This window comes from Diachasma alloeum, unplaced genomic scaffold (genome assembly GCF_001412515.2).
Source record: "Diachasma alloeum isolate Michigan unplaced genomic scaffold, Dall2.0 Dall_scaffold_00189, whole genome shotgun sequence".
Taxonomy (NCBI): domain Eukaryota; kingdom Metazoa; phylum Arthropoda; class Insecta; order Hymenoptera; family Braconidae; genus Diachasma; species Diachasma alloeum.
Window position 1 is genome coordinate 130873 of NW_021680355.1, and position 12753 is coordinate 143625.

Consider the following 12753-nt stretch of genomic DNA (forward strand, 5'->3'; position numbering starts at 1 on the left):
ATATCTATCGAATCGCGACGGGGACGCAGTTGATAGAAATCCCACAACGGCCACAATTATGGACCTGGTCACGCCCTGCAAGTTATTTACCTAATTGAGTCCGCGTCAATGTTCTTGTTGATTTTAATTCTTATTGTTGTTAAATGACGAAATAATTCAATTTCCTCGAAAAAGTCTTTGAATTAGTAATATCTCCCAATTATCAATGTGTCAAGTTTATCTCTGAAATTTTTTCGTACGTGAAACGTATTCACACGATTCAATCTTCACTATATCAATCCCCACAATTGGTACCATTCCCTACGATAAATCAATGAATTAGTTGTGGTTCCCTAACAATATCCCCCAATTGTCCCCCACCAGACACTAAGTGATCAACAATTACGATTGATTACACAAATGCTATTATCCTCCAATCACCCCATTAAATCATCCAAGCAATGCACCATGCATCCAGTTTACATTACCTTGTAGACATCCAATTGCCCACAAAATTGGTCAAATCGTTCATAAAGATTCTGAAGCATGTTGATGACCATCATGGGTGTTGCGGTCGAACATATGGCGGTGAATCCAACGATATCGCTGAACAGCATTGTCACATCAGGATAGGTTTTGGCCTCGATGGTTTCACCTGTGTTGAATAACATGTTAATCAAGTTACTGAATTAATCCACTGTTCGAGATAGAAGTGCTTGTGGCAATGAGTAAAGGATGAAGACGTACAACGGTAATAACTCCAACAGTCAATCGTTAAACTACCACTGGTAGTTTACGAGTGGACGACCGTAAGAGATAACGACTCCCTTGGGGTCATAAAAGAGCCGTGCCAACTGCATCGTAATCATAATTACCAGACATCCCGGGATTTATCGAAAGCATGATCCTTTTGAGGCTCTCGATTAAACATGGCTTCAATAACGTAAACATCATATTGGAAACAATCATTAAGCTTTTCAACAAAAGAGCCTTATTAAACTATCCATCGAAAAGGAAACAAGGTAAAAATCGAAGGAGAGGATGAAAGGCAAATATTATTGAACCACGGATGGAGGCACTAAGACCCGCGGTATAGAGGAAGTTTACACAATGAAATCTGCGGGATGAAGAGCTTTCCAATTTAATGATTCCATACCTAGCCATAGTCGTTTGGCAATATCCGGTGGAAATATTAGATGTAGCAGACTGACATTCTTCTCCCTTTCAGCATCCACAGCAAGATTTGCTTCTTCGATGGAGCTTTTCAATTTGTCCATACGTCTTCGTAAGCCGTCCTAGTTTGTTGGAGGGAAAAATGTAAGTTTAGTCATATCGGATGACATGTGTTGCTGAAATGGACAATGATTTTCAATGCACTCTTGACAAAGCTAGCGAAGATGTGGAGAATGTTGAGAAAAATCTGTTTTTGATCTTCAAAAGAGATAACACTCGTTTTTATGTTAGTTCTCCATATCTCTTTATTGTTACCTGCGCTCGTGCTTGTTCGCCAACGAGTATCACATCCCTTGTTGCGTCGTGCAGTGGTATATCCGAAATAAAGAGACCCCGTCCAGTGAGCCCCTCTAGGCCATTTAGAAATGGTGAACTAACAAATAGAATTGAATCCGATTCTGGACAGTGGACCATTTGACCCTTCAGCTCCAGACCCTTGAAATGAGAGTTGATGATTAAAGAAAGTTGGGGGAATCAGAGGAGGGACATGCGGAGGAGGTTGAGGGTGGAATTGCGGGAGGGTGTGGGTATCGAGCATCAAAGGAATGGCAACTGTGGACTTGAACAGACTCGACGTGCTCGAGCACACAATACCATTGACCACTTTGGGAGTTGTCGTGTATTTCAATATTTGACCTTTCAAGCAGAAAAAAGTTTGACCAAATTATAGGGATGATTAGTTGAGTAGTGATTTAGTAGTTTTATTCAGAGATGCGAGAGGATCAGGGTTAAGGTGGTGAACTAGGAAGTGATGAGGACCATCCGGTGATTGCTCACTTGATCCATAACTACACGTACAAAAAAATTCAATAGAAATCTAGCAAATTCGCTAGAAAATTCTATTGGAATTCTACAGGAATTCTATGGGGTTTCTATAGGATTTCTATTGTAATTCTATTGAAAAATTCTATTTGTTTTTTGCGCTGATTCTATTAGATATTCGATAAGAAATCGTCAATAGATTACGAATTTCTGTTCGAATTTTGCTCTTGAGATTTTTTCTATTAGAAATTATTGGGCACAAATTTTCTAATTTGTTTCCGCTGGATTTTGTTGTGTTTTGCATTACAGAATGAGAGCGGAAAAAACTTAGAAAATTAATGCCCAATCATTCTTATAACAAAAATCTCAAGAGGAAATTTCAAACAGAAATTCGAAATCTTTTGACTTTTTCCAAAAACAAATAGAATTTTTCAATAGAAATCTTATAGAAATCTCATAGAATTCCTATAGAATTCCAATAGAATTTCTTAGCGAATTCGCTAGGTTATCTATTGAATTTCTTCATGCGTGTATGAAAATAAGAATACGTGTCACATAAGCCGTTGATGGGTTAAATCGTAATTTTTCAATATTTTTCATTTAAAAAACCAAACGGGTCATTAAATTCTCAAAAATACGCTTACGAATCTAATGAAATTGTCGAGAAATTCTTCGCAATTTTACTTCGTAAAGCTACTTTAAACCATGGGTGAAAGAAATGACTCACCTCAGCTGGAAATTTATCAGCACCCGGTGGCTTTTGCAGTGTCAGTACAAATGGTGTGTTCGAGCGTTTGAGAATCTCGTGAAATAATAAGGTAACACCCCGTGGCCTGGTGAATACGAAATAAGTTGATATTTGACGTCCATGCCTGTTGAGATTGTGACCGAAGATGCGCATAAATCCAACACCAAGCTGTACAATTTCGAGATTTCTATCTACAACAAAGTGCCATGGGAATGCTTTGCAGATACTGGCAACTCCCATTCGCAGATCAGCTGCCTCTGTTGATAAAGGATGGGGTGCTGGTGTCACAACGTCAAAGTCATCCTCGGATGGTGGCTCTTGGAGCACCAGCTGGTCATAACGCTCCGGTGTGATGCGGTATCTGTCAGAGGGATGGGAATTATTTAAATCCTATTTTAAGGAGAGACATCTGAAGTTTGGTTTAATATTTGTGGATGAAATATTGGAAATTCTGGGTGTCTGTTGAGAAGCGAGAGGAAAACAATGGGGAATCCGAGTTGAGGGAGGGTGATTGAACATTTGGGTGACCTGTAGGACTTTATTAGAAATCCTCTCTTTATATTAAATTTATCTTGGGACGCCGGAGTATTCTCGGGCTTCGCAATCGATTTTACGACATCAACAGGGTTCTAAAATTACAGGGAATTCGCCTTATGTGAGGAGGGTTTATTTGGTGTATGTGGGCCAAAAGGTAAGGCGGGTGAAGAGATTCAATGAGTCTAACTAAATTAGTTGGATTTATTGAGGCTATTTTTGAGAAATGAAAGGGTTGAAGGGTTGAATTTTAACAACTAGTTCGTGAAATTTAACAACTATTTCATTAAAATTCAGAAAAAAATTTCCAATTTCATTCGACAACCATTTGTTAAATTTCATCTTATACTCAGACATCTTATACTCAAACTAATGTCGACTCCGTCGATGAGAAGCTTGCGTTCGACTATATCTAAACAGAATAATTGGGGATAGATTTTTGAAAATATTTTTTGCATGTCCCTAGACATCAGTGACATGTTTCATAAATTTTCAAAACAAAAGTCTGTTTCCTTTATCTGTGCTTTCCATACCCTTCTAAAAAAACCAAAAGTAGAATAAAGTTGAAAAATTCTATCAATTCAATTCTGCCAGTTGCACCTTTTCGCCACTGTGCAGCAATAAACAATGTTTTATCGTGTTTTCAAAAACGGAAAAACTATTAATATTTATTCATCGAATTCATCTGGTGACCCAATTGCTACCTTTCACACGGAAACGGGTTGAAACGAAAAAAAAATTTTTTCAACACCAAACACGTTTCTACGGATTGCATATCCCAGACACTAGAATCGCATGCATGCCAATAAGAGGTAACATTCATCATAGGGAAAACACATGGTGAGGCAGGTGCAACTCAGTGCACACTTTACGATGAAATCATTTCCACTCTGTTGGAAATTTGAATTCCACTGGGATGTATACTATGCCTACGATACCAGTGCAAACGTTACATCATGCCACCCTCAAACTACTCAATGGCAATGGTAACGCCATGCACATTCACGTGGATGGGATTCGGATAGAATTTAACAGTGAGCAAATTCAAATCGATGAGCTGCACTCGTATTTGTGGCGACGGCTATTAATTATTTTTGAAGTACTCGGAAATCAATGGCAGTGTCATCAAGTATCATTTCGTGTCGGTGATTGGAGAATAATAAATGGCAAAAACCGGGCAGGAAGAGGGAAATTTTTATAATTATCACTTGAATTTAGTCTAATTGTATCATTCGGAAATAGAGGCACATTTCATCTTATGTTAAGGGAAAATTGTTTGGCGAATTCAGAAAATTTTGATTCTTGAAAGAGGAACCTTGAAGTTTCTGAATCAAGAATGTCCGCATTATCGAATTAAAAGCAACCTCGTTTTTGAATTGATGATTTTTTTGTGGTAAAATCGATTTACTTATGTACTGAGTGCCTTTTGAAATATCTCTGAAACTTATAATCCTTTATTTATTTTTGAAGTACTCGGAATTGTATGGCAGTGTCATCAAGTATCATTTCGTGACGGTGATTGAAGAATAATAAATGGCAAAAACCGGGTAAAAGCTGGAACTTTTGACAATTATCATTTGAATGTAGTCTTATTGTATCATTCGTAAATTGAGGCACATTTCATCTTATTTTAAGACAAAGTTGATTAGCCAATTCACAATGTTTGGATTTTTGAAATAGGAACCTTGGAGTTCCTGAATCAAAAGCATCCGCATTATCGAGTTAAGAACATTCTCGTTCTTGGATTGATGATTTTTCCTGTTGTAAAACCAATTTACTTATGTACCAAGTACCGTCTATAATATCTCTGAAATTTATAATCCTATATTTATTTTTAAAGTACTCGGAATTATATGGTAGCGTCAGAAGTATCTTCTCGTATCGGTGATTGGAAAATAATAAATGGAAAAAACCGGGCAGAAAGCTTTTTATGACTTTTTATAATTATCACTGAAATCTAGTCTGATTGTATCACTCGAGAATTGAGGCACATTTCATCTTATTTTAAAGGAAAGTTGGTTAGCGAATTCGGAAAATTTGGATTCTTGAAATAGGAACCTTGTAGTTCTCGAATGAAGAACATCCGCATTATCGAATTAAGAACATTCTCGTTCTTGCCTTGATGATTTTTCCTGTTGTAAAATAAACTTACTCATGTTCCGAGTACTTTTCGAAATATCTCTGAAATTTATCATCCTGGCTAGATGTGATTTATAAATTGTTTTTCATTAAAAGTATATTACCTCACACCCTGATTGAATTAATGTTCAATTATTCAGAAATTTCATCTTTTTTGAATGTTTTAAAGATTTTTCTCCTGAAATTTAGGGAGCAGTTTCTTCTTCTCAAGTAAATATATATTAGAACCAAGTGTCTCAAAATCAATAACTTGGTGCTTAAAAGTGGAAACTTCTTTCCCTGTGGACTCATTGAGAGTTCCGCCTTGAATCATAGAACTCTTTTCGGGTCTGAGCCAGTGATATCATCCCACAATTTGAAAAATAAATTTTTACCTGAAAAATTTTGTGTTGTAGGGATCTGGTAGAATATAAACATCAGCATTATCATTGTAAAATATCCTGGCAATAGCCTTGAGACTGCCGACGAGTAGATAGGCAATGGACGGGTGGTCAGTGGTAAAGTGCAGTTCGAGTCCCTCGGGTGTTGCAATGCAAACAAATTCTGCTTCAGTGTCCAGCCCCGATTGGTGTTGAACGACATCGTTGACGCCGTCGAGGGTGGTTAGAAATGCAGTCAGATCATTTCCCAGGCAGCGAAATGCCCGCTCGAGGAGTCCCACACAGGCGGTTGATATCAATTCTTGGCCCAATTGATCTAGCAATGCGCAAACGTCTACGTCTGGAATTAGAGTGGGTGGAGACTGGTGAAATTCACGTGAGCATAATTCTGTTATAGGAATGTTCCAATATCTAGAACATGCATTGAGAGAAATAATGACCGGATATCATTTGACGCGTATGACTTATTACACGAAAAAAAAATTTAATTTGAGACTTACGATTTCAACTTGAGATTTCTGAAAGTCTCAATTCAAAGATGTTTAACCCGTCAAGTGGATAACTCAGTGGAAAAGAAAAATAAAATTGACTAAATAAATCATTTATGTTGAAATTATTTTTCTCATCAAATCAGAAGTGTTATGGCGTACTTTGGCAGTCTCAAAAACAATAATTAAAGAAAATGTCTATAAATAATGGAGGACTTGTGACTGCAGTAGTAACAGTCGAATTTTGATCGGACAACATCACACGCTTCGGCTAGTAGTGTGGTTGTAACAATGAGATGAATGTTTGTGTGTTATACGTGTCCATATGATTCCAGCACTGAATTATCGTCGCCGACTTTACCGACCTCGATCAGCTGTTGTGCGGTGTTGTCGCGTTGCTCGATGCGTAATGGCGGTCAAATTTTTTTTAGAGGAATTCGATAATCAATCGAAGATATCACACTTATATGGCCCGGTCCCCTACTTGTTCTCGCCGGCGATAGATTCTCCATAGTCTAAAGTGAATGGCTTGTGGTTTTTTTCAATATCTTGAGTGTCTAACCCATACAACATCTCGATCAAAGTTCACACGGTCACGTTTCTTCCCTAAGCGTAATGTTAGAAGAAGTGATTTTCAGGCATTAATTTCTCATTGGGATGGTCCGATGGAAAGATTAAGATTATTACCAACGTTTGGCTCAAATATGAACGTGGCATATGAGACAATATCAAAATTATGATGAATAATATGGATTTTGGTAAAACATTCTTAAGATCTTTGAAATCTCAAAATGAGAATTTTTTTCAAAGTGTATATGTGTTAAAATATTGTTGTGGAGAATTTCATTTAGCTTAATATAAATGCCGATTTTTACGGCAAAAATCCAAGACAAGCGGTCGCACAGTGTCACCAAAGTTCAACTTACGAAAGAAGTCGTTTGACCATATAGCAGCAAGAGCAAAGTTGGATAAAAATTATCAGAAAAAACGTAGATATTACGTTTTGAAACGTAATCCGCGAGTAAAATTCAATAAAAAGTGTCAGTCGGAACTGAAATTGTACGAATCGCAATTCAACGATTTGTTCCGTGAAAATTAACCACTCGTCTGATGATTCACCGCTGTGGGGACAACAAGTACTTCCGTAATTTTTCCCCAAGGATTGACAAATTTTACGGAACGGAACGTAGAAATAACTCATCAGCTTCATCAAAATTGTTGAACGTCCAAGAATTTTTGATTTTGGAGGCATAATAAGTCGGGAAGTTTCTGTAAGATTTTACTTCTTCAGAAAAAATTACGTGACAATTTCGTACTTTGTTCGGTGATAAACCTGAAAGTTCACTCAACGTTTTAGATTTCTTCTCTTCCATTCCTATAAAAATTGCCGAAAAACGATTCCTCATTGTTGATTGCGTGAATTGTAATGTAATTTTTAGTGAATATTTCTCTCCGTGCGCGTAGAATTTCACTCTATGAACGAGTGATAAAAGTAATTAAAAAGTCATCCTTGTAAAATTTTGTATCGAATTAATCAGTATCTTATCAAACCGAAAGCATTTTCCTCTGAATATTTCACCTCGTATTAACATATTCAACCCCACAAATAGTTTCCAAAACATCTCCATAAAACTAAATCAAAAGTTGCATAAACTCCACATATCGTCAAAGAAAATTCCGTTTCTTCACCCCTCAAAGAAGAGAATGAAATAAACCTGGAAGTTTTATCATTAAATAAAACCCCAAACTCCCTTGAAAACTTCCAACAATGTATTGATTCCATCGAAAATATTAAACTCCATGTCCCTCAAAAAATTTTCTAATTTCTTCACCCAAATTTAACGACTGGTCATCAACATTTTCAAAACTTTCCACTCATTATTCATCGGTTTCCCTGAATAATCTCACAATAAATGACACAACCCATCGTTATGTTTTATAGCATCTGCGAATAAGCACTTTGCCGTGCATAACGATTCCAATCGTGTGACTACAATCGTGAATAGAATCTCAGATTTACGGATAAAATCCTGGTTCACTTCAACCCTCTTTTATTGTCTATTCCAAGCGAAGATAATCGAGTTCCCATATATTCTCGAGTAATTTAGCGCAATATATATGAATCGCTGGTACGTGTAGTTGTCTATAACATTTGAATTCTCCTATTTTCCGCCGCCCACGTGAAAACATTCAAGTGACAACTTTAAATGACAAGTGACATTACTGAAATCGAGTTACTTTGATAGCCTCCCAGCGCAGCCCAGAGTACGGGTAGGCGCGGACCGATAGGGAAGGATCGATAACTGGAGCTTCTCGTTAAATTTCGTGGCATTCGGAGGCCCGCGTTTGGGAGTTATGAGGGACCATTAAATGTCAACCGACGAAGCCAAACCACCCTCTAGAAAGTTTTTAAAATATTCGTCCATTACCGTCTACATCCAGAATCATCTAATAGCTTCAAGGCGGAGGAAAAAATTATGAAATTTATACATATTATGAATTTATCATGAATTACTTTACTATATTTTATGATTTTATGATGAGTTATTTCTTTGAGTTGATATTGTTATGATTCGGGGGAAGTCAATGATTATTAATTATCAATCACCTGATTACCAAATTGAGAATGAGATATGGTTATTAATTAAGTCAAATTGAGACGGTTTGTCGCCTTTTTCCAGTCGTTTGTCCAAAAAATTCTTGAAAAAGGTGACAGAAATGTCTTAATCGATGTCTTGGTTTCTTAATTCAAGACATTTTATTTCTGTGTGCAGTTTATGGATGCAAAACGATTTTAGGTATTGAATGGATAACCGAAACCGTCATAATAGTACACTCAATGTTCATTTATCACAAATGGTTTATAAATTCACTAATAAATTCAATTTGATAAGTATAAAAAATGAATAGATGATGCAAAACAGCAGATATTGTCGCTTATCCTCTAGATTTGTCCTTCATATTTATTTTGTTTCTTAAATTTCGCTTTATTTTCTGTTATACTGTTGAAAATTTTCGTCTGAATTTTCCGCACCGAATTCCGGAAATTTTTGTCGTGTTCAAATTCGGCTGAAATTTCAGGAAATCTTGTCATTGAAAAAGCAAATATTCCATTGGTTTCCTGTTCAAATGATTTGGAAATCAATAAATTACTTGATTTTTGAGTTCAATTATTCTGTGGAAATTCAGAAAAACGAGGAAAATTCAGGGAAAAATTTCAATTTATATCATTTTGTTTCTGAATATTCATGTTCCACTGTAAATTCAATCAAGTTGTGAAATTTCCATCTCACTCCCACTGAAAGCTCATGAATTTCTCTGAAATCTACTTAAAACTTGAAATTTCATAACCATTTTTCCCTAAATTCGATTCAATGTCACTCTCATGAGATTTACTATAACATCTTCCATAAAATTGCCAAAAAATTTCAACAGTGTATGTCGTTCAAATTCTGTGCAACTCCCTACAAGAGCTGGACCTTTGTATTCTTTTTTCAGAGATATATCCATCTTTACATTGACTTCTATCACTGAGATATTTATACCTTACGCTCCAATTATTCATCAATACATACTCCTTCACACGAAATTGAACTCATTGTGGCACATTCTGTCAGTCACTCCAAAGCTAACTGGAGCATCAAATCCTGTCTATTTTCAGCTCCTATTATAGTTCAATTTCATCCAAAGTTCTATTAAAAACTACACCTTAAGAAAATTTAATGGCCTACACTAAAAGAAAAACGGACAAGTTTTCAAACAAGTGTTGTTCGCTCTAAAACAAGTGGACAATTCAGTAGCGAAGTGGTTAAACGGTTTAAGTCAACTTATCTCCCAGTTGAGTTTTTGAGGAAAAAAAATAAAATTCTTCTAAGTTGTTGAAAAAAAAAAAATTTTAAGAGAATTAGAATTTAGAGAGAAAAAATTTCCGCTTCACCCAGCCGGGAATCGCACCCGGGTCTCCCAGATACGCGCCGGGCACTCTTACCGACTAAGCTACCGGGAACCACAGAAATTCACTCTCAAATTCACCTCATACACCGCCTAACCTCCTTTAGGCATTAAAGAAATCTCACATAGTTTTCCGAAAATTTTGAAAAAAAAAATTCTTTGTAGCTCAAAAATTGGAGGCCCTGGACGGTTTTTGGCATTTTAAGCGTTTTCGAGCAAACGAACAAGAAAAAAAATTTTTTTTGCACTAATTATTCGTTTTTACTTTGATCTATATAATCGATCTTCAACGTATGAAAAGTCTCACTCCAATAACCCAGGACTATTAAAACTCATAGTAGTCNGGAGACAGCGAAATTTTCGTCATTACATTTGTTGAAGCAATTAATCGGATCCACAAAAAAGGTTATAACAAAAATTTTGCTATCTTCCTTAGATTTCGAGATATTAATCGAAAACTGGTCAACAGTCAAAATTGACTTATCTCCTTTTACCACTTCGCTACGGAATTGAAGAATAATTGAACTGAAGTTCATGGTTTCCTTCAAAACGGGAGTTTTTGATGAGGCAATTNGGACTATTAAAACTCATAGTAGTCTCTCCTTAATTGAAATATCATCAAAATTTTGCGTATTATTTCATTCTGTCAAATAATTCTACATTCAGGCCCTCTGAAGATTCGAATTATTTTTCATTCCGAGTTTATCAAGGTTTATTCAGTGTATAGCCGGGATTTAATCAGAGTTTATTCAGGAATTAGCCAGGGTTTAATCCAGATTCTGTCAGAAGTTAGTCAGGATCATGAATCAATATGAATAGGTATTCAATAAGTAGACTGGTACCTGAGTTTAATAGAGATCGAGATTTTTATATAAAAACCTCATAATGGTATTGTGTAATTTGATAAGTGATGATGCTGTTCGCAGACAGACACTGTCATCCAGAGAATGAATTTATCCGAATATCGACTGAGAATCCATTTGAAAATTATATATACCGGATTCCGTAATATCATACTTCTGATTGCGGAATATTATATGTTGGATTCGAAGATATTTTTTTTCCGTTTAACTGAGACCGAGTGAAACGATCGACCGGCCTGTAATTTGTCCTACTCTCGTCTTCCTTTTCTACTTGAAGTTGTGCCTGCGCATGCCACTAATTTTTGATTCGCATTCTCTCTTCTTTCCTATGAAAATTTTCCGTCGTGGACATATAATCTAAGCTCTCGAATTATCATTCAAGTTAAGATGAAGTGATTCACATGTTGATACCGTCTCTCTTAAGTTTCCAGGAATCTAAAGTAGTCCAAAGTCCTGAACAAGACAAACGACCGAAACAACCTCCATCATCACGTTTTATCTCCGCTTCCGGAATCGCCCATGAAATTTTTACCACCAAATTTTGCCAACTCATAAAAACTTTATACCACAGATGTTATACGTCGAGAGAAAAATGGAATGACCAAACACCCTCACTTCCCAGAGTTTCAGAACTCACATGGATAAAAAAACAATAATTTTTGTAGTAAAATCGCGGCCACAACTTTTAGAAAAAAAAATCGCATGGGCAGGTTGGTAATAATTTTCAGGAGAGCGATGTTGAATCCGATTAGAGAGTGACAAAATCATGAAATTTAAAAAGTTTCTCAAATAGTTCAGAGGGATTTCAAATTTTCAGGGGTAGAAACACGATGATTCCTTAATTCACTGGAATTTTCAATCGAAGGTGAATGTTCAGCACCAAATTTCCCACTAATCCATCTGGAAATTTTTGTTTCTAATGATTTTTCGGATTTATACCCCGAATTTTTCTAATTTTTATCAATTTTCCTGGAATAATTCAGTAGCGAAGTGGTAAAAGGAGATGAGTCAATTTTGACTATTGACCAGTTTTCAATCAATATCTCGGAATCTAATGGAGACAGCGAAATTTTCGTCATTACATTTGTTGAAGCAATTAATCGGATCCACAAAAAAGGTTATAACAAAAATTTTGCTATCTTCCTTAGATTTCGAGATATTAATCGAAAACTGGTCAACAGTCAAAATTGACTTATCTCCTTTTACCACTTCGCTACGGAATTGAAGAATAATTGAACTGAAGTTCATGGTTTCCTTCAAAACGGGAGTTTTTGATGAGGCAATTAGTCATATTTCAGTGGAACTGTCGCACGATAAAAATTTCCAAAAATTTCCATATCACGTTTAATTTTATAACACTGCAAAAATTAGTTCATCCAAAGCTAAGGCGACTGGGTACAGATTACGCAATCCTCTGCACTCTTCCGTAAACATATTTACGACTAAAGTCCAGTGAAGCACCACCGTCTTCTCATTTATCGAAGGTGAGTGTTACGGACTTCTCATAAGCCAAAATATTCCATTGTTGAATCTTCAAAATGAATGAAGAATTCAATAAGCGATTTGATTTTCATTTGAATTTAAATTTCCACCATAAAAAATTCCAACTTTTACGCGTATTATCCCGAGTCTAATAGTTTGACCTGAAAAATCCGGGAGATGACGGCTCAATTATT

At 36.1% G+C, this 12753-nt stretch overlaps 1 protein-coding gene across 1 annotated transcript in view; it reads right to left on the reverse strand.

Annotated features, from left to right (window-relative positions):
• The window catches only part of LOC107048381 (head-specific guanylate cyclase), a 165480-nt gene that overhangs the window by 20494 nt on the left and 132233 nt on the right, over positions 1-12753 (reverse strand). Inside the window, exons 4-8 of the mRNA XM_015271528.2 lie at positions 5770-6115; positions 2702-3083; positions 1468-1647; positions 1136-1274; positions 468-634 (exon numbers count right to left, since the gene is read on the reverse strand). Coding sequence (XP_015127014.1) covers positions 468-634; positions 1136-1274; positions 1468-1647; positions 2702-3083; positions 5770-6115 — 1214 coding nt within the window. The remainder of the gene's footprint in view (positions 1-467; positions 635-1135; positions 1275-1467; positions 1648-2701; positions 3084-5769; positions 6116-12753) is intronic.